Below are 23,262 nucleotides of genomic sequence, written 5' to 3' on the forward strand. Positions count from 1 at the left end.
CACATACAAATAATAAGCAACATCACAAAGTCAGTTCTGACCACTGGTTGCATTCCCAACCCCTCCCACCATACCTACAATATACTTCCAATTGTTCCTGTTGTACAAAGATACTGTTATGGGAAAAGGAGGTCAAGTTACTTTTATGATACTAGAGGCTAAGAATGAATATTATTTTAGGAATGGTGAGACACAGTTCAATCAAAGTTCCAGAGGCTGAAGGTTTTGCCAGCAGGACTCAAATGCAGTTCAGAGGCAAAGACAGGTTGTTTGTTTGTTACCAATAAGAAGCAGTAAACACAAAATTCCACCCAAAACTCTTTCATGGCATTTTTTAAGAAAAGCACCTCAATGTTCAAATCTAGTAGAACAGTCTTTGTCGATGCCTTCAGACTTTTATTTCCTCCAATTTTTGTAGATGGAAATCTGCTCCAATGTTCCTTGAAGACACAGTATTTAATCCCATTTAATTCAGACTTAATTGCAGAACTCAACAGATGGGTATGCCATGTACAGAGGCATTAAGAATAATTAAAGTGTGTGGAGGATGGAGGTGAATGAAAGGAAGGTCAGCAAGTGTCAGGTTTTCTGCAAGATCAGGAAACAGAAAAATGGTGAAAATCACTTTTTAGAGCATTGACACTGATGCCCAAACCTTGTATCAAGCAGTAGCTCCCTGCAGCATTGCACAAAGCTTTACAGGCTCCTACACAGTATTTAGAGTATTAATCAGCTGGTCCTGAAAACAAACAGATCCGACTAAAATTATGTCAACCAGGCAAAATTTGAAATGGGAGAGATGGGCTACTCAACCAACTTCCACCTTCAGTTTCCCTTCATATATAGACATATATATTACACATACTAGAGAAAGAGGGATTTGCTCTTAAAAGACTCACAGCATTACTTTTGGGAAATTAAAACACAGTTACATTAAATCACTACTTAAATGCATCTCTTAATTAAAATATTAAAAAGCAAAAGTCAACTGTTAATTATTTAAAAAAAATCCTAGTAGATAAACCCGCTGTTTTCAGAAAATTCATTTGTACCCTATCCAGTTTCTTCAAACTTAGTATAAAATTAAACTATAGACAAAGACTACTTCTGGCATTGCAGTAACGATTATGATGCTGTTTTTGAATCCTGATAGCATAGGTGATAGTCTGTAATTGCAACAACATTTCAAGCCACAGTTATTATCTGGGAAATTCCAAAGTGTCTCCAGATATGTCAACGATATCTTCAATAAACCTTCATCTACTGTAAATGCTGATTTTCCTTTACATAAGTTTACATTTTCTTGTAATAAGTTTATTGCACTAACTGGAACTTTTAGAGAGCAGTGGGATGTGAGGCAGAACATATATACCAGAAAAACAACCCCTCATTTCCCTTCTGCACTTATAGGAAGATTTGTATTTTTAAAAGGTAAGTTCAAATAACTATTTAAAATCAATTCAGCTGCCAGCTTTCACTAGAAACATTATATAAAAGGTTCTTATGCCTATCTTAGTAGAATAAATACAGCACTTGTATATTAACAGAAAACACAGATTTTCTTAATATGAGTGAGAGTTTGCCAAAGCAGATGTTGCAGGTGGGGAGAGCTCTGGGACTTGTAGAACTACAAATCTCCTTCAGATCTGCCTGAGTCTTGTGGCAGCAGTTCTGCAGTCACCAAAACACGGCTGCCTCTGCTGGAGGGAGATGTCCAGCCCAGTCTCTCTAAGGGAAACAGAGGAAACACACCTATATATATATATATATATATATATATACACATTTTGAAATCCTCTCAGAAAATTTCTATATTAAATTAAAACACACACAAACTTCTCATGATTCTGGGATTTTTTTAGTACCAAACTCCCTGTTTATTTAGCCTGGTAAAGTTGGGTTTAGAACAGCTCTTTTCCAGCCACCATAGCAGGACAGGTTGGAAGGTGCTATCACAAAAAAGAAATGTGAAGTACCACATCTACTGTACTTGCAAGAGGACTTGAAAGAAAAACTCTGAAACTATCTCAGAACTTTCCATTCATAAAATCTCTGTAGTTTAGGGTGGGAGATCATTATTACTGGGTCTCAGGGAGCTAATGATGATACTAATTAAGAAAAATAATTAACCATTGACAAAGTTTTCAACAAAACATATTTTATAAACATGCTTTAGAAACGTTGATAATCAAACTGATTTCCTTTGTAAGCAAGATCTTTTATACTCTGGTAATTGCATGTAATTCTTTTTAAAGACTACACATGGCACACACATGCCTCAAAAGAATGAAATAGAAACAGAAAATGGAAATTTTAATGAGGAAATGATCAAAAAATTGAACAGAAATAAGGACAATTGCGATGGAACAACACTAATAACATACACATATCTAGTATAGTATGTTTAGGTAAATAAACTAGTGAATTTCCAGTATCATAAACTGTCACATGTTCACACAAGGAAAAGGCACTCTTTCATTATACTGGAAGACCAGCTGTACCCCAAATTCTTGGAACTCATAAGCAAATTTTTAGTGAAGAGTATGAGGGAGTGGCAGATGCATCCTTTGGATTTACTTCATCTCCCTCCCCTCCTGACAGATTCAAATCATGTTTCAGATTTTCACAGCTGCCATTCAATTATCTATTATTTTGCAATGAGCTACAACCTAATAACGTGTCACATGTTTTATTTCTACTGTTCACTAAAGTGAACTCCATTTCTGGAGAAAGAAAAATAGAATCAGAGAGGTAATGATTTTACTTTTAGCTTACTCTAAAAGAGAACCATTCTTCACCAAGTATGAAATTACAGTCAACCACCTGGAGTTTCATATCCTTTCAGTGTTCACAGAAAAAGCATACTCATACAGCACATCACAAAAGCTGAGCTATTATAAACATCAGCTTTAATAAGCCACATAGCATTGCTCTCAGTATTGGCTGTAGTTGCCACAAAGACTCCCTATCCATTTTCTAAGTAATTTATTTAATTTTATTGAAAAACGCAGTGAATTGGTATCAGGGAAAAACCTCAAGAACTAAAATCATAGCCCATGTTTATATATTTTTCCCCCTTTAACAAACTAAATAAACAATAAATGGGTCACATCACTGCCCAGGATGGGCAGGAATCTTCAAGGTCCCTTCCAACCCAAACTGTTCAATGATTTATGGGTATTAGGTGGGATCCAGTGATCCTATGTCTTCTCCATTTCCCTTTCAAAGTTAGGTCAAGCAAGGATCACCACATTTAGAACATAAATCCATAGTTTGCAGTCGCACACATATTCAAAAGGGCAACTTCAGATTAAGTATATTTATATAAAATATTACAAGACTGGAGACACAGCACAAAGCCTATGAAAAGATAACACCTGAATAAAAATATCAGTAGTTCTCCTATTTCTAGCATTATTTTTGATCAATTACAACAATAAAGATATATAGTAGACTAAAAAGATCAAAAGGCAAAGGAAAAAATTACAACAGACCACCCTGTGTAACTATACCTGCAGAAAGCAAGGCCCACATCACTGCATGTTACATTTTCTCTAGAAGTCTCACTCTAGAACCCCTCAGCTCACCTTTTCTTTCTCTAACTTCTCATTCTCACATTAATTCTCACAGTTCACCGCCACCTCAGCCGTGCTAATACTATTTTCGAGATGACACCATAAAGCAAAAGATTAAGCATCACTCTCCCCACGGTCCCATCTAACTATCCCTAAAGAAAGGAGTTCCATGTACATTTCTTTTGATGACAGCCAAAAAAATCCTCTTCTTCCCTGCAAACGCTTGTCCTTGCCCTCACTGTGCAGCTCCTGTTTTCTCCCACCATCACTGCAGAAGCTAGGCTTGGCTCGTCTCTTATCAGCCTCACAGGCTCAGAAAACCATGTAGGACCTCCAACAATGACAAGAGTATTTATAAGCACAGTCACCTTTAGATCCTAGTGCAAAGAGGGTCCAATCTACCCTAAGTTCTTGTAAGTCTGAGTCCCCAGCCCACCACAGATGCCTCAACCAGTCTTTATGCCACTTCTAGCACCTCTCCTACATTCCCAAGTTCTCCCTCTTCCTGCATCTATCTAATAAAACTGAATTTTGCCTATGCACAACAGGTTAAAACTAAAACAATGGAAGTAATGTACACGGAAGACACTACACCATTAGAAATCTCTGAGGAAATTATTCCTTCTAAGTGTCTTCATTGCCTGTTTGCAGTTGGCCTGAAACCATGTCACTCTCATAGGGTTCATAGGGTTTAAGTCAAGGCTTATGACTAACACTTATAGCAACCTGGAAAACAGGACAGATAATCACTATCTATTAATTTAAAAAATTCTCAGTATAGAAGAATTCTTAACAAAGAACATGAAACAATGTATTACTCACGACAACCAACCAAAACAACAACAAAAAAATCAACGGCTGAGATGCATGAAAAACCTACCAACTTTTACTGAAGAGACTGAAACCAACATTCTGGAGGAAGGAGTAGAAGAGACAGAAAGAAATTATTAAACTGGGAGACATTTTGAAAGTTTACTGGTAGCCCTAACTATAAACAAGACCAATATAATCAGGTTTTTCTAGTGAAAAAAGAACTGACCATCCAAAACATAACAGCTATTACTATTTCATATAATTGGTCTAAAGATATTATTTCAGTGATGCATACAGTGATGCACAGGAATCTGGGATTGGGTTTTTTAGGCAATGTAAGTTTAGAGGGCTTTTTTTTGGTCTCTTTCCCATAATGAAATTCTGCAATTTGCCCTGATTAACTCAGTTTTATCATTGCAATTCTTTTACTGTACAATAAAACAATATACAAAAATATTCAGTCCTAGTGGTCTAATTTTATTCTTTCAGTCATGTACCACAGATTACAGAGAAAAGAACCTGTGGCCGACACTGTGGAGTGGTTTGCCTCAGACACAAATTCCCTTCTCTCAGGAAAGACAAAATAAGCATGTTCCCTTTTATTGACTTTTACTTTTTTATGGATTATTTAGGAGGTGTACCTCACGCACTTAGTATCTTCAATAAAGACATCAAACTGAGCAAACTGAACTCTGTTAGTTTACACATACAGCTGTAACTATTCTTTTGAAATGCTCATTTTCAGTTAGAGAATAGCTGCTTCAAAGAATGTCTACACTGGGCAGTGCAAGGCCAGGTAAATACCTAAGATCATATATCAAGAAACAGATTAAAAATAAGAAATTATTACATTTCATTATTCATTTTTATTTTGCATACTGCTAGAGATTGATCTTCAACACTGTTGCATACTGGTCTGTCAGGATAAAGCCTCTGATCATCTCCTATGCTTTTAGAGCCCCTAATCTCATCAGACAATGTCTGCAACAAAAAGGCTAAAACAAAAATTTGTAATATTGTGCTTCATATTCATCCCAAGTGTACATTAGCTTTTTAATGCTATGCCATGTATACATGCATGCATATGAGACAATCAGGCATACAAGAAATAACTGCACATGTAAGACTGGAGGAATGTACTGACCACCTATCCAGGGAAGTATTCTTCTCTACTAATGAGAAGAGGAAAAAAAAAGTGAGCTGTTCTCAGCTCCTGGTGAAATGCAATATGCATCCAAGACACATGGCATGCTAGAGATCTGTTCAGTTCACATAAAACAAATGCAAGGACTTGGAAGTGAAGAAATTGGACTGGATAACAGTTATTAGATTTTAGCTGTCTTTATAACAAAAAATAAAGTCTTAAGAATTTTTTCTCCTGTAGTGATGCACAATGCAAAGATGTAAGAGACATCTGTTAAAACAGAAAGACCTGGGCATGGACCTACACTAACACAAGCCCCATTTTCAAGAAACATTGAATGAATTCCCAACATACTGATAGCAAAAGCACATTTAAATATCTTGTTAAGGTACACCTTTCTAACAGCATTTGGCACACTATTAGCACTACATCATGTGATACTCTCTTTACACAGAAAAGTAACAGTTCTATCAAATAGTTTGTTCTCGTTTTTATTCAATGTAAATAGTGATAAACACTGCATTTACCTTCTTCAAGGCCAAACAAGAGGATGCTACTCACTGTCCCCATATAAAAATACCAGCAAAGACATATTGTACAGTATTTAAACTGAAAAAATCTCAGGAAAATGTATGTAGTCTTTTAAATGAGAGTCCAAGTTACTGCAATTATCTAGTGCTATCTTTACTTTTTAAAATCCTTTCTTTCCTCATAGCACTTGAAATTCACAAACACAAACTTTTTTGTTCTGAACAACTTCAAGCACCTTGTTTAAAACTGGTGTAAAAAGAATGCCAAACGTTGTGGAGATTATTTACAAAATCATTGCCAAATGTATGCTCTGCACTTTCACCTTCTAAGAAAGACATTTTGACTTTGTTTTTTCATCATTTAGAAACAAATGCAGGAGGATGCAACCTTGGAGACAGTCAAGTCTTTTTTTACCAGCACAGAAAAACTGCTGTTCCAAGTGTTGCTCCACAGCACCAACTCTATCAAACTGTCCTATCAGAGCTTCAGCCTTTTTCATTTTACTTGAGAGATGAACTTCTAGTAGTAAGATTCTTTGCAGTGAAGAACTATATTTGTCATCAGAAACTGGAATGAAACAACCTACTTTGTATACTGCAGCAAAGGACTCATAAGACCACACCTCCTAGAAACAGCCACATCCTCTCTAGTACACATTTCACACAAAACACAGCTATTTTTAAAACAGGTTTTCATAGTACTTGTGTTCAGAAGAGTCAGATTCATTAAACTTCATGCATAAACACGTTAAAAAAATTACCTACAGACACCAATGTGAATGATGGATATGAGCCTTCCTCAAGTAACTAAAGTAGAATCTTTCATTTTAAAATAATCAAATGCAAAAGACCAAGGCAAAGCTTTAAATAACTGCTACAGTACTATAATAGTATTTCACAGCTAAAATCAACATTATTTCACAAAATATGCACATAAAAATGCATATTTACTTTAAAAGGGGAAATGCCCAAAAGAAAGGGAAATACCAAAGCATATTGCAGTCTACTTGATAACAGAAAAAAAGTAAATCATCGTTGCTTCCTAGGAAGCAGGGCAATAAAGTTATAAATATCTTATTACAGCTTGATAATAAATTTTTATGTTGAAATTTACCCCAGAAAAAATTACATTCTTTTGACCACTCTTCATATAGGTTTCTTTCAGGAACATACCAACTTGCACACATAGCTCTATATCAGAGAGGCAAAAATCAATAGTGAATAAGACAAGTGAAAAGAACAAAATACTAATATGGTTTACTACAAACCACTTACATAAAAAATTCCACAGTTAATCCTCTCATAAATATGGAATAAATATAACCATGAAAGTATGAAATTTAAAATTTTGTTATGAGTGGATATCTAAAAAAATAGAATCTTAATATATGCAGCTTTAAATCACTGTATTCATTTTGAAATTTTGCCTGGTGGAACACATCAAAGTAATTTAAAAAAACAAAATCAAGTTTGTTGAGTAAGAAGAATAGGCTTGCAGTGTAATTTGAAGCTCAAGCATGGGCCCTGATGAACAGCTGTAGGGGAAAAAAAGAGTTCTCAAAGGCAATGACCACCACAACTATGTCTTTCACTCTTGTAATGCACCATAGGAAAAGCAGCAGTCTCTTAAATAACTGGATTTTACATTATACAACAATTAAACACCCTTCACATAGGAAAATATCCTCTATTTCTGAATCTACATAATAATCACTTTTCCCTATTCAACATCTTTCCCATGATTATATGTGTAAATGCTAAGAAAAATGCCGCAGCCACAATTCAGTTGGTTATGAGTAGATTTTAATATCTAATTAATATGGGTCAGTATTTCAAAGAGACACTAGTAGAGATTAACTGAATGATACAATAAATGGCATTGACTCAAGTGGCAGCAGTATTTTCCTTGGGTCTAGAACAAAGTAATATCCTATGCAAGAGTTAAATATGCTTTCATCCACTCTGTCATCTTGAAGAATGTCTTTTATTAATGCAACACAGACGCCTGCCAGGGTTTTCTTATCACCAGAATCAATGCTGCTTAAGGTGCTATATTTCAGACATGACCTTACACCCCAGTTCTACTTTGTTCACTGTGGGGCCCTATTTACAAGAAGAATTGGCCACCTAACCTTTTATTAGTATTTCCTTTGCAGAGCCTCTTTCTTTTCTGTTGCACCCCATCACTGAGCTCCATTCAGGGGTCTGCATCAGCAGGGCCAAATGAATTCTAAAAATAGTACTTGGTTCTGAATATCCTAATCATAGATGTAAATATATGTGTCTTATGAGACTGGTACTGTCTAATAAGTTTGTAAAACACACAGACATTATGAAACTGTAACATATTATTATAAAACATTTACATACTCAAAGACTGCAAAACAATAGGATTTCCTTACTATGACATATTTCCCTCCCACACTTGAAAGCAAAGCAAATTAACATATCATCATACTTCATACATCTAACATTAGCTCTTTAATACAGTTTATAAAACACAACAAAAGTTGTCAATCTCAGCAATAAGTCAGAAAAAGTGCAAAACAAGTTCCTTACTAAAACTATCTGACATATGGATTGACTTTTCAAATAATTAAAGGCTTAATATGCTTGCCATTTACAAATCAAAATCAACTGATGTGATGGGCTAAAATCTGGTACTTGATCTTCTACTGGTGAAACAGAGAGGAAATACTTTCCATTTCTGAGAATGTCAAAACCAAGGCTCTGAGTGGGCAAGGCCTTAGAAGTACCACTTTATTCAGTATGTTACCATCATTCCTTGTTAAGCACAGCTTCTATTTCTAAAACCTAAGAAATGAGAATGGATAGATCTTCAGTTTGAACATTTTATTTTGTTACACCTTGTAAAGCACTGGTTCATTAGGGAAGGGGAATAACAACACTAACTCCTAACTTTCTCGGAGAGTAACAGTATGGCATATGACAGTGGAGCAACCATATAGCTCCTCCCCAGAAGCTTAGCGATGCTTCTGTTGTCAAAATTAATAGCTGTTGAGGTGATTGCCTTAAATATCATAAGATTTTAAAGGTTACAGTAAAATTGTATTTATTTATTATTAAAAATCTTATAAATCACATAACACACCAGGTAAAGCAGAAAATATTTGCATGTTCTGTAATAAGCTAGGCTAGAGTTTTAACAGCCTAGACTAGCACGTGTACAACCCCTGTCACAATCACTAATGTACAATCACTACTCAAAAGCAAAGTTTCTGAACTGATAGTACTCCCAAGTGGTCATACTCACTTGTGAACAAGAACTGCTCTTTATCTAACTTCAAACATTTAATCTAGCACATTTCATCTAAACCTGCCTGGTTCTACTTTCTAAGTTTAAAGCCTGATTTCAACCCATTGAAATGGAAGGGAGTTTTGCAATTGATATCCTGAACTTCATCCCCATTTCTCTAAAAATAGTTCTCATTTTTTTACCATTTATGTCCAACTTCAATGGCCTCACAGTTCTCTTTCTTCACCTTGATGCCACCTACATTTGCCTGTTGTGATTATTTTGGCTGCATTATTTTGTTTCCTTTTAAAAAGTGTAATGAAAGTAAAAGTATACAGGTATTTGCATCATCTCATGATGTGAGGTCGGGGGAGGAGAGTAGGCCAATGGCCTTCAATTCATTTTTGAACTCTCAATGCCCTACAAAGTTTTCCTCTACAGTCAGTATGAAGCAATAAATTTAGACCTACTAATAAGGCTGTGAGTTAGGGATTTTGCTATTTATCAGCTGACATGAGACTCTGAGAAACAGTCAGTGGAGTGTCAAAGAACTCCTGTATCAAGGTTAAAGACCACTGAACTACAGTGGACATCTCTGTAATACTGTGATTCATCCATAGTATGGTAAGTAATTCTGCACTGTTCACCAGTTCAGCGACAGCATAAAGCACTAAATCATGAGAATTTTGTATTTCCATATTGACACATGAATTCAGAATTTTCTGTTATAAATAACAATTTATTTGTAACAAACAAAAATCTTTCCTAAAAGCACATGCATGAAATTTACATTTCAAAGAAATTTCTAGCAATTGTTAATTAATTCTGTTTACAGCAATGGTTTTCAGAAACTAGTTGTACCAAAGAAAGAAAACCTTCAAAATAATTCTGAAATAAATGAAGAATCTTGATTATCCTGACTCCATCTCTGAACAACCTCAAGCTAAAACAAAGACTCAACACAAAGAATGAGGTTTATGTTCCAGAACAAGGAAAAAATTATTTCTAACACGTGCATTTAGGTGGGCCAGTATCTTTAAACAAGCTATGAAACAACCTCTGTCAGGTGCTGTACTTGTGTGTAAACTCCACGTTAACAGAGTTACAATACATTTTGAATCACTGGGTTTGAGTGACTGGTGCAGCTGCTGGCAGCTTTTAGTTTTTTAAAAGAATAAACCCCTGGAAAACATTCAAGTTTTAACAAAGCAAATACGAGATCTTGGCAAGATCAGTGGCCAAAAACTTTAAACACCTATTAAAAATACCTGTGAAAAGAGTCAGCTAGAAAATACCACTTTTCATTATTTTAATCACTTAAAGACAGGCAGCATAAGCATTCAGTGGGTAGAGAGCAAACCCCTTAGCTACCTCCCAACAAACAGTTGTGTTTTCTCTCTACTTTTCTTTGTATTCCTTTCTCTTAGACTTCAACTGGAAAAATATAAGAGCTCCCATCACAGCTTTCCTAGAAGACTAGTTCAAGGGAAAACAAGATCTAGCATGAAATGACAGCAGCAGATGCAGAACTGCTCAGCCTGTCTTATGTAATTTGCAAGCCTAAATGTCAAGCCAGTCAACACTAATAACAAAGTCATGGCTTCTTAGACCTCCATGTAAATCTGTACTCTGTCCCAGCACCTCACAGGGAGGGAATGGTTCCTTTCAACTAACCCCAGAATGCAAACCTCCTTCCTGAAAAGGCATTGTTACAAGCAGAAAAGCACCTCCAAAGCTTTTCATGAAACCATAATAAAACAGCCTTCAGAAGCACATTAAACAAAGTCTTCAGCAGAACTGCATTTTAAACAACAGTGATTTGTGGTGGTTCTGAACACCTTTTGTTATTTTTATTATGCTATCATTCAAAACGATATACAAAGCAGTAGTTTGTACAAACAAGATGATTTGTATATCTAAACCAAAAGTAATTTCAGTCTCTGAGCTCCTGTAGCAAAAAAAAAAGCAAACACCTGAATCAAAAAGATGCTGTTAGATGCTCAACTCTATAAGAATAAAGCAATTTCTGACATGTGTCATCTAAACATTTCACTCTTCTCATGTATTATTCACAGAGGTTATACACCAAAGTCTGTTTGTATATGCAAATCCCAAAATTCTATTACTACCTGAAACCGAATCTGAACGCTTCCAGAATTAAAAATAAAAGGAGCAGCTTTGCTTATTTCAAACACTTGGCCCTATAGTCACTTGATGTACTGATCTTGAGGGAGGCCAGATAAAGCACAAGTTACTTTTTCTTCTGGTTTGGCATATTCATGACTAAGGTAAGGTCACACAAATTTGTCTTTCAATTTTTGGTATATAGAGAAGATTGAATAAGCAAGCAATAAACAACAGAAAAAAGTGTTTGTAACTATCTCACTGCTGAAAACCAGCACTATCAAGTGGCAGCGATGCGAGTGTCTTAACAAGACTATTATTGCCAAAAACATGACAAATTTAGTCTCCCAAACTACAAAATGGTACTAAGATAAGAAATAATGTAGCTAGTATGTCAGCTAGTATGTCAACTCCAGCTGTGTTCAAAATGCTTAAACCCATGCACCTAATAAAACTCAGCTCTGAAAAGACAGCTGTGAGGGGCTGGGTGTTCTTTTTGGATGAGGAACTCACCCAGACTTCAAGTCTGTAATCCGTAAACAATTCGTAGCATCTAGTCCTACTTTTCCATTCCTGACCACACTGGAAATGAAGGGCGAAAGTGCTGGAGAAATTCTGTTCAAGGCCACTTCAGGTGACATTTTATTATGTTCCTGCTTCCTCTTCTCTTGAGCTGCAAAGGGAGAAAATAAAATTTAAAAATTGCCTACTTATTTGATGTAGATTCACATGTACTTTGCAAACATCAATAGAAAAAAAGCTAAGCATGCAAAAGATCGGGAGTGTGGAGTAACAGAACAGTGCACAGGTTTCTAGAGAAAAAATAAACACAAGTGGTTTTTTTCCTCCCACCTCTGCAACATTCAATGAAGCCTGTTTATTCAGTATCAACATAAAGCCAGAATTATGTCCTGGGCACCTTTAATTAAGGCCCTATCCCTCTGAGAATGAGAAATAAAATTGAGGGCCACTCTGACACTTCCCAGTCTGTAATTGACAAGTCACACTTGTTCCACGTCCCCTGAAATCAGTGGAATTTACATTAATTGCAATGGGCCCAGGGGTTTGATACCTCTCAGTATTCTCACCTGTAATTTCCAAGAACACTAGTGTCCTCACTAATAATCAGTATTACTTTTATACCACTTCATTAGGTGGTGATTTACAGGACTTCATGATGCCTTTTAAAAGCTAATACTGCTTCTCTTTCAGTGGCATCACTGCACTCTTTGAAAGGCATCTTAATCTTCCTTCATGTAACAGATCAGGAAGCTGATGTAAACACATTTTAGCACAGCTTGTTCAGAAGTGCTTACAATTGCACAACCTTATGCTAAATCAATTAGGCCATTAATTTAGCACACTTTAGGAACCTGCTGCTTTCTAGGTGAAAAGTAGAAACTGAGCATACACACATTTTAAGTCATTGCAGCACGAAATGGACAACAACAGATTGGTAGGAGAAGTGGGAGAAAAGAAGGATAACCAACCTATTAAAATGTTTATTTGATCACATTCTAATGCACAGAGCTTCACATGAAAATTAACTGAACTTGGTAGTTTTGGAAAATAAGGCAGTAAATGACTGAAGGTAACATGAACTTGCCACTGACAAGTGGGACAGAAAAGCTCATACAGAAACCCTCAGCATTAAGAATTTTTTTAAAAAATAGCATTTAATTGAAAAACACTAATACACATTGCGTTCACTTTCTTAAAACTGCATATGGACTACTGTATTAGTAAGTGTTCTATAACAAGAGTGTGAACAACTCATGGCAATAATTGCAATTTTCTGTTGTTTCTCACACTCAGTTTACAAGCATTAATTAGTAACTAATGGATATTCTGCAGAATCTACTAAATCTCTGGAACTGGGAGCAACATTAAATTTCACATTCTGTTCTCATGAAAGCCATTCACACTGGAGTAGCAGGAAGCAACGCTCAAGAGTGTTTGTCCTAGATATTCAGAAAGTATCTTAATAAAGCAAAGGCCAGGCACTTAAAGGCAAACTGAAAGACTAATAAAGCAAGACTTCCTAAAAACAGTAATTATCTTTAATACACTGGCTCCTACATTTTATGGCAGTGAAGAAGCTGAAGACTATGTATCCATGCCCTGACACATAATGTGTTCTCATATACTATTTGTTTAATTGACAATGGAACAACTTAAGTTTGTTTAGCAAACACCTACAGCAATTTAAGATACTACCTCTGGTTTGCTACTTTTCTACTAAAAATTTCTGCCTACTCACCTTTATTCTTCCCCAGAAGGACTGAGAAAACAAGCCCATTCTTGACCTATTTCAATGCAAAGTCCAATGGCTTAGATTGAACTGCTCATAAAAATTAGTTTAAGCTAAAATACTTTGCACAAGAGTCGTTACAACAGGGCACATACTTCAGTCAGCCAGCCCTGCCGTAGGGAACAGTAATTTCAAGCAGGGAGCAGCTGGACTGAGGAAGGTGAGAACTTCTTAAACCATGGGAACATGCTGAAAAATAAGCTATCCTTCTAGCAATGCTGAAGTTATACAAGAAGATCAAGAATGGGTTCTGATAATGACGTGTTTTAAGGGAACTGTGTTATGAGGGTGAAATTGAGAGACGTGATACACCTGGTGATCACAGCTGACCTTCCAAAATGAACTTTGAAATGAGATTTCTTGTCTTTCTATTAATAAAATCTGCATATATTGTCAAAACAAGATTTAAATGACTGTTAAGCATTTTTCTGTATTTTATTGCATCATTTCTTAAAATCACAGTACCTTCCATTTACCAAGACAGATACACAATACTTAAAGGGTTGCTATCAAGTAAACTCACTGATTTATTTTGTAAACAAAGGGCTTTACAAACTAGAACACAATTTGTACCAGTTTCCTAAGTCGCCATATACATTGTTTTTCTTCAGCGTAAGTTTCCCACAGTACTGGAAACTGAACACAAACAAACTCAGGGGAATAAAGAAAAACAAAATTCACTGGACTGTTTTCCTCCCAAAACAAAACCTTTGAAAGAAGCAAACACACTAAGAGTTGAATGCTTTCAGATTCAGCTGGCTATCACTGTGACTTCGGGCAAATGTTATACAGGCTTCACAGTAACCATGAAGTCCCGGGCTCTGCTTGGGGATGCAAGACACTCTGTCCTTCCACCACCGGCCATACCATAATGGGGATTACGGGAAGATTTAAAAAGGAAAGGTGAATATTGTGATGGAAACCTGGAGGCGTGACAGGAGCTCTCCTGTCTAACCCTCTTGGCGTGGCTGGTTGCGTGGTGTTCACTTTGGGGGCGGGAGTTTGTGTCTAGCTGGGAGCGGGGAAAGGAGGAGACGCACGACCGCCGCCTCCTGCAGCCGTGCCCGAACACATCCATGGAATGCGATCAGCAGTCTGCACCTGCGGAGCCCCGGGTAAACAACCAGGTTACCTAAGCCCTGGCACGGAATCCCAGAATGATGGGTAAGGCTGGAAGGGACCACAGCGGGTCACCCGGACCCACCTCGCTGCTCAGGCAGTGTCATTCTGAAGCACAAGGCACAGAATTGTGTTCAGGCAGCTCCTGAGTCTCTCCAGTGATGGAGACTCCGCACCCTCTCTGGACAATCTGCTCCAGTGCTCACGCACAGAGGAGAGAAGCTCTCCCCACACTCAGGGGGAACTTTCCGTCCGTCCACTCCCGTTCTGGACTGACCCTGGCCAAGCCCCGCTCCCTCCCCAGCTGGTGCCGCCACCCGCGGCGCTGCGCCCGCCCCGCCCCGCCCCAGCGTCGGTGCTAACGCCGGCCTCCTCCGGCTCCGGGCCAGAGCCTCCCGGCGCCGGGTCCCCTTCCGCCCGCCGCTGGCCCTTGAAGGGCTGTGCCGTTGCGCGCTCCCTCCCGCTCTCCCTGCGCGGCTCGTTCGCCCCATCCCGCCCGTCCCGGCCCCGCCATTACCTACGGCGGCCGGAACTCGCCGCTTGGCAACGGCGTGCGCGCCCCCGCGCCGGCCGTGCGCGCCCCCGCCCCGCCGCGCACCGTGCGCGCCTCCGCTCCCCCCGCGCCGCCGTCGCCGCCGCTCCCACCCAGGCCGAAGGGGTCTTCACCGGCCCGATATTGGCGTCCGCCGCAAGTGCCTGTGCGGGCCGCGCCGCCGCGCAGGCTGTGGGGCGGCCGTTGGGCCGCGGCCCGAGCGGCGCGGGACAGAGGGGACGGGAGAGGGGCGGTCGTGGCAGCAGGCGTTCAGCAGGGACAGCCCTGCCGGGCGAAGGTCCCCGCGGGCAGCCCGTCGCCCATGGCAACCCGGGAAGCCGCGGCGGGGCCCGGGGCGGGTCAGGGTCAGGGTCCAAGGGCCGCCCCGGCGCCATGGCCGCGGAGGTGGTGGTGGTGGGATCCTGTATGACCGACCTGGTCAGGTTAGTACCGGGTGCGGGTTTTCTGCCCGCACTGGGCGGAGCGACCCTGAGGTCATGGGAGCGCAGGGCGTCACGGTGCCCGGGGAGCAGCGCCGGCACGCCGGGCCTCCCCGGGCTAGGCCGGGCCGGAGCAGGCGGGTGTCACGTCGCTCCCCAGGCCGGCAGGGCAGGAGCGCGGCGGGCGGAGCGCTCGGCCCCGGCAGAGGAAAGGACTGAGCACCGTCACGGATGGCTCAGAGGGGTTGTGGAGTCTCCATCGCTGGAGACGCTCAGGAACGGTCTGGACGCGCTCCTGTGCCCTGGGATGACCCTGCTCGAGCAGTGGGGCCGGACCAGGTGACCCACTGTGGTCGCTTCCAGCCTTATCCGTTCCGAAGGGCTGGGGGGGGCGGCTCGCCCGGGTGATGTCAGCTGCAAACAGTGCTTTGAAATAAGAGTGTGGGAACGGGGAGAGGTTTGAACGCGTTGCGTGCCGGAGCTTTGATCAGCTGTCTGTGGCTCGGGAGAGAGGAGAGACTCGGGTTTGTGTTTTCAGCTGTGTTTTCACCGGGCGGGTCGGTGTTGGCCTTGGCCAGGGAAGCAGCGTTCCGTAGGCGCCCGCACGGGAAACCTGGAGCTCCGACACTCGGTATCAGCACGGGAGTCTGAAAGGATTTTATGAAAGTAAATCAAGCTGGTCAACCGTAACACGTTGTCAGTTCAAAGCACACTTGTCTCCACTGGAAAAGTGAGAAAGTAAGGTTAATATTGCAAAGAAACCAGAGTTAGCTCCATGAATCACTAGGTTGAAAGTTGATTACTTGCATACAACATTTTGTGTGACACTTTCAAATGAGATTGAGGAAAAAAGGGAGGCCCTCCCAAGGTATTTATATCCAAGAAGTGCATATAGGAAGACCTCAAAAATTTAGCAGCTCTGAACCCCAAAGCTATTTTTAATTATTTTAAAAGTTTTTAATATTTTGATTAAAAATAAATCTTTATTTGTTTTCTGAGCATTTTGTTTTTCAAATTAAATACTTGGGTCTCATTGTCTTTTTTTCCTCCTTTTTCTTTTTTGTACGTAGGTAAGGTTTGGGAACTTCTTTGAAAATTGGAAGTACAGAAGTTCATGAAAGCTCTTGGTTCCAGTAGCCCTGGCTTTGTAGTCAATACTAAATAAAGGAGAATTCAAGCAAAATTGCAAGAATTCACAATGCAAATTCTAACCTGAACTGGCTGGCCTTGTCAGTCCCAATAAAGTTGGAAATCAGTCTTTGATTTGTACTATTTTAAACACATCTCCTTACTCTACATGCAGACTTGGTTAAAATAGGATTTAAAGTGTATGTATCTGGACAGCATCAGCTTGTCCTGCTTGGAATTCTGCACTTAAAAAAAGTCCTTTATTGACAGGCAATTATACCAAAGCCTGTGGGTCAAGAAAGTGCAGAACGTGTGATTAGAGGAACTGAGGAGTGAATACTGCTTAGGCATAGACTTGTGCTGCAGAAATGATGAAGTCCCTTAAATAATCATAGAACCTGTGTCAGAAAGATTTAATGCTCTGTGTAATTTGCAGAACATACTGGCAGCTTTCCAAGTAGAATAGTTGCCTAGTAAGTCAGAGTAAGAACTGTGAAACTGATCTTGATGTTATGTGTGAATGAGCTCTCAGATGCTTATGACGTCGCACTGAAATGCAAAACTTGGTGCTCTAACCTCAAGACATTCCTTTTCCTGTCTGTCTAAAATGTGGAGGGAAAAGTAGTAATAAAATTGCCAGTTTAAGCACTGCTGACAACTGCAGCTTTGGGATTTTCTTGACACTTTAACAAACAAACAAGAAAACTTCTTACACTTTTTTTTTCTTTTTTGTTTGTTTTTTTTTTTTTTTTTGGCTGCATGTTTGATATGATAGAAATGCAGTAATTTATTTGAAGGCATATTAACTGGCCATACTGTAACCAGAAATTACACCATGGGCTGGAGTGACAGATGCTGTTACACTGAGAATAAGTGGCTGAAGAAAAGCCATTTCACTTTTCAATCAGCTGAGAGGGTTTCTTAAAGTGTACAAATGTGACCACAAGTACATATCTGACACCATTATTAGCCTCTGCTTTAAGTAGCATTGAAAGGGCTTTTTATAAGTGATAAGCTAATCAGCTTTAGTTGGAAAAGAAGGGATGGCTTCATTCTTTCTGTTGCTAGCACAGAACTTCAGGGACTTAATAAAATAAGAACAGTATGTTTAAATTTAGCTGGCAAGAGTTTAATCTGACCAAAATTTCCATGTGGCACCTTTAGACATTGTTTAAATGTATCCTGGGTTAGGAAAATCTGGATAACATTCCCGGAAAGTACTAAGCTGTAGGCTTGATTGTACCTAGGTGGAACAGGAAACTATAAACAAGCTGTGTGAAATACAAAAATTGTCACATTAGGGTTAGGATTAGATTCCAGGAGCATAACTCTTGACTGTCTTTGTATATGAGATTTAGAGGGGGCTGCATATTCTGGATATAAAGCTAGGGTTCATTTCAGCTGGAATGAAGGAGTATTGGATTTGTGAGTTTGTCATTTGTGCTGATGTTTCAGTTTATAAAAGACATGGACAAGAATGATCATGTTAAATGCCTATCACCCATTTGGAGGAGCCTTAATGAATTTGTGAGAGTTACACAGAGGAAGCTGGACACATTTTTGTGTATGTTGTGTTTAATGGGCATATTCACCACTCAACACTAAAGCCTGTCTTTCTTAGAAGGTAATTACATCGATTGAGACTCTGCCAGAGCTAGACAATGCTGTGTTATAACTCAAACTGGTAAAATACCCTGTTGGCCCTTTAGGACACAACCTTGGCCCTCTGACTGGAGAGGGTCAGACTTGAAATGGTGGTGGCAGACTTAAATATTAAACATTTCCAGGTCTGTAGAGGCAAGGTACGGAAAAGCTTGAAGCCACCACTGGACATATGGTAGCCAGATTCACCATGAAAAAAAAGAATTAGCATATAATGGTTTTACTCAGTACAGTAAACTAATGATTTAAATGAGTGCAACCTCTATGTGAAATGGAAATGTACAGTTTTAAATGTGCTGAATCTTACATAATGACCAAGACAGAAAAGGACAGGGACCTTTAGTTGAAGACAGATACTCAGATGTAATTCTGAGAAATAATCAAATTCAGAAGAAAGGGTAGTGTGTCTTAAAATTCTTCTAGAAGGAAGGGCCCCAGTGGTTTGCTTTTAAAACACTGTTCTCATTAGAAATTCTTCTCTCATTGTCCTGTAGCGCTGCAGTGGCAGAATGCGGGTTTTCCAAAGTGAACTTCATATGATCAAAACAACCTCACGTACATACATGCAGTAAACCACACTCTTTTGGCTTAATAGGACCAGGAGCAAAACATATTTGTGGTCACAATCACAATCAACACTGCATTGGCAATAGCAGGCAATAGTAGTAGAAAACAAAACCAGCATTATTCTGTATGATCTAGATATCAAACCAGACGGGTACTATCCACAGTATTATTTAAATAGTTTCTCTTCTGACTCATATTTGCAGACTGGTCGTGGCATTGGCATTTTAATTCATATTAAATCAGGACAAGACTAAACATATAAGCCAATGAGAGTCAGACACACTAAAACAATTAGAATAAACAGGGGAAACTTTGGCATGGCAATTGAAAACAGCAGAAGCATAGAACAAAATGTAAGATGGAAAAACAGTCTTTGGATAGTCACAACAACAACAGTCTTTCAGTTTAACTCAAGAGAATGACACCACAGTCCAAATAGTGGAAAACTGCATTTTTTAGAATTTTCAGGATTTCAAGTCTTTAGTTTTCTGTGGACCTCTTTCCTCTCTCATCACATTTCTTCACTCCCTTTAGGGAGTAGAACTAAAAGTTCTGCTTCCAGCCCCTGCTGTAACAACCACCGTTAATAATCACTGCAAGTACTCAACTGACTGAAGCACTCAGCAAGGCAGAGAAAGCACTGAGCTCCATACAGAGTAGTGTGTTGCTGATCTGCAGTGGCAGAGGTGACAAATGCGCATTGGTATGAACATCTCAAACACATCAAATCCTTTGCTAACGGAGCACAACCTCTGCTTGGGCCGAATGGCAAAGGTACCTCGTTAGTGAGAGTCTGTGTCTTCCTTTTAAGTCTCTAGTGGTGATTATTGTCTGCTCAAGTGCTGAAGTAAATGGCTCATTGGCACATTGGAAATGTCCACGATCCAAAACTATGTCTGTACCTTCTTTTTCAGAAGTGCAGTATTTGGAACAATAATTGCATACTTTTTTTGGTGGGAATGTGAAAAAGGAATTTTCTTACGTTTCTTTGGAGTGATCAGAAGAAATCTCACATATGACTTCATTTTCTTCTTTGCTTTGTTTCCAGATCTCACACATGTTCTCCTTTCCACCATTTCTCATCCATGTCACCAACTTTTAATGGTTTTGCCTTGTTTTGATTTTTTTTTGCTCTTCAGTTTCTCCTAGAAGTGAAGTGTTCTAGAATCCTTCAAATCCATTTCATTTGTGTTTTTGTTTTTATCTGTAATGCTTCCCCTGCAGCAGCCACTCCTCATTCTAGTCAATCTGCCGTTGCCAGCAGCATGGGAAAGCACAACTGTGAAGGAATACAAGCTTAGTCCAGTTGAGGAAATTAATCTTTGGATCCAATGAAAGACATCAAGGCATGAGAGAATGTGTCATCTGTGAATTGTTTCATTTATGTAATAGTGAAAAATCTGGGCTTGATTTCAGACCCAGTGCTGTCTGCCCCTTGTCTTCTTCTCTGACCTAGCAAAATTTGGGTGCATTTTAAATGCAGGAGGTACAGGCTTAGTATTTTGTTTTTCTGCTCTGATTTTAGAGAACCTAACTATTTTGAAAAACTCCTGTTTGCCTTCTCTTGTGTGGCAGGAAGAAGCTGTGTCTTTGGCCACCCCCAAAAAAGAGGGGATAAAATCAAGTTGATGAAATCTTCAGTAATGGCATTCAGTAAGAAAATTGTCATCTGTGCATATACAGCTTTTGAGTATCTCTACTGGCCCAAACACTGTTGGTACAGGACCTGATCCGAGCTCATTCATATCAAAAGAAGATTTTCACTGCTGCAAACTGAAATTAAATTGTCCTCCTCCAGCAAAATCTGTGTGATAGTTCATTTTAGGGTGAGACAGTTAAATACATGTTAAAGGTATTCAGTGTTACACCTCAGACTTGAAAGTTTCCAACAAAGTTCCTCTAACAAAAAATGACAAAATATTGGAGAGGGGAAAAGGAGGGAAAATGTCTGCTTGGGTGCTTCTTAAATTGACACAAAATAACTAGGGCAAGGCCACCAGGGGCTTTTTTAAACTCATTACAAGGGCTGCATTTGCAACTGAGGTTATGAACCCCAAGCAAGAGACAGTGTGCCATTGATCCCAGCTGGCACCTTCTGAAAGAAACTCTTGTTTGTGCCGCAGAGGATGCTGTAGGCCCTCTCTGAGAAGGACTGGTGGTGCTAGAACACCTGCTCAGCCCTTGTCTTTGGCTCTTATCCATGAAAACGGGTTTTTTCCTCCCCTTCCTAAATGGAAATGTGGAAGTTTTAGAAGTCTTGGGAAATATGAATGTGAAAGTGGTCAAACAATGTCTTTTAAGTTAAGCACAACAAAAATGTTGCTTTCTGGATTCTATTTAATTGAAATGTCCCTGCCCTTTCATTTGGTATCTTCATTTTGTGTCCTATGCTACTGTGTACTGTAATTAGGCACTGTTTTTACTTCCAGAGGCATTCCATTTTAGCAATAACTTATATGCCTCTTGTTTTGCAGACTCGTTTATCATGTTGAGTTTTAATAGTATGTATTTAGTAGCGCTTTTTAAGTAAAAAATGCCCCATGTGGTACTACAGTCAAGCCTGTACTGCATGAATCCCAGTCACCAAGAACAGCACTATTTACCCTACTATGCATTGGGAAAACATTTTGCAATTTGAGGACAGAAAGAAGGGCAGTTTGCTTTGTAAAAAGGTAGGAATAAGTAAAGAGAATTGGAGTAAAGTATTAAAAGGGACAAAAAGTATAGGAACGACCAAAGTTTTTACTGCAGGAAGTATGAAGAGTCTACCTAAAGAGTTGAAATTGAGATAAAAAGCAGGGAAACTACAGTCCTAACAGTGACATGTCCCCAGTTGTCCAAAGGCCCCTTGCTTTTCTGCATCTCTTTCTGTCAGCTCTGCCTATCTGCTTGCTTTCTGCAATTTTATCGCACAGCTGCATGGCAAAATTCAAGGAAAAGCTCTGTTCTAGTCCTGCTGTCTTCTCCCAGCAGCACTATTTTGGAAGATATGGCACCGAGAGGGTCCTCTGTTACCTCCTCCTTCCCATGAATGAATTCCCAGCTGTCTGCTTCTTTTCCTACCAGCTGCAGTGTCTGGTCTGCTTAAGTTTGTAAATTGCTTTGAGATCCTTCAAGATAAAAGGTTCTTCTTAAGTGAGATCATTATCGCCTTGTACATTTCTCCACTCCCTTTTCTCAGTTCAAGCTTCTTTTCTTGACTTGGGGTCCAGCACAGTACTCAACGTTCCTAACTCATGGCAAAACAAAGTTTACACACAAATTTCAGCTTCCAATCCTTGAGTTGTTTGACTCCTCTTCGAGTACTTCAGAGCTGAAGGTTAAATATATGTATTTTCCTGAGATGATGCCAAGATGCTTAGCACTTGCCACACTGAGATCGTACTTCTGCATTTACGTCTGACTTCATGTTATTTTGTGTGCTTCAAGAGACTGTGGAGTTCTGTTCCTCCCACTTCTGAAGTACTTACTCATTCTAGGAAGCATTCCAGCTACAGCGTTGCTCTGAGGTCCTACACTGGGTTCTCATAGCCATACTTTGTTCATGTTCTTGTGGTTAAACTGTATGCCTGTCAGGGCAGGGATTTGACTCTGTGGTGTGGTGAACTTACAAAGGGGAACCCTGACAGGAGTTCAGAGGGCTCTCTGTTCAAAGGTTCATAGGTGGTAACACAGTGTTTGGCCAGGAGAACCTTATTTCTGTTCAGCTGGAAGTGTAGCTGTTGTCTCCATCTTCTGTAGTTTAACTGGCTAGTAAGAGAGTTTTTCACTGAATGGTATCTGTGTGCTTATTCCCAATGTCATTCACATTCTAGTGAAATTTCCCTCTTTCCAATGAAAGTGAGGTCATCTTAAACCTGTGTTTATGATATTGCTGTCATTTCCATGGCAGTAGACTATGATATCATCAGTGGAGGATTATGCCTTTCCTATGTGTGTTAGCAATTAAAAATTATGGTTTGCGAGATAAAACTAGTATTTACCAAGCTTTTAGCTTTAGTCCATATGAGACTGGGAAACTATTGCTTAATCCTCTAGAGAGTTCACTTGGGTAATGGAGT

At 39.4% G+C, this 23,262-nt stretch overlaps 2 protein-coding genes across 4 annotated transcripts in view; one reads left to right on the forward strand and one right to left on the reverse strand.

Moving 5' to 3' along the window:
- Positions 1-16,002, reverse strand: part of BABAM2 (BRISC and BRCA1 A complex member 2) — a 161,437-nt gene extending 145,435 nt beyond the window's left edge. The window contains exons 1-2 of one of the 2 annotated variants that reach the window (XM_059467426.1): positions 15,840-16,002; positions 11,956-12,115 (exon numbers count right to left, since the gene is read on the reverse strand). In XM_059467426.1, coding sequence (XP_059323409.1) covers positions 11,956-12,083 — 128 coding nt within the window. In that variant the 5' untranslated portion in view covers positions 12,084-12,115; positions 15,840-16,002. Of the gene's footprint in view, positions 1-11,955; positions 12,116-15,389; positions 15,453-15,839 lie in introns of those variants that run through there. The other variant, XM_059467425.1, reaches the window with a different exon arrangement.
- Positions 14,819-23,262, forward strand: part of RBKS (ribokinase) — a 75,668-nt gene continuing 67,224 nt past the window's right edge. Inside the window, exon 1 of one of the 2 annotated variants that reach the window (XM_059467427.1) lies at positions 14,819-14,917. In XM_059467427.1, coding sequence (XP_059323410.1) covers positions 14,835-14,917 — 83 coding nt within the window. In that variant the 5' untranslated portion in view covers positions 14,819-14,834. Of the gene's footprint in view, positions 14,918-15,621; positions 15,848-23,262 lie in introns of those variants that run through there. The other variant, XM_059467429.1, reaches the window with a different exon arrangement.

This window comes from Ammospiza nelsoni, chromosome 3 (assembly GCF_027579445.1).
Source record: "Ammospiza nelsoni isolate bAmmNel1 chromosome 3, bAmmNel1.pri, whole genome shotgun sequence".
Lineage (NCBI taxonomy): Eukaryota > Metazoa > Chordata > Aves > Passeriformes > Passerellidae > Ammospiza > Ammospiza nelsoni.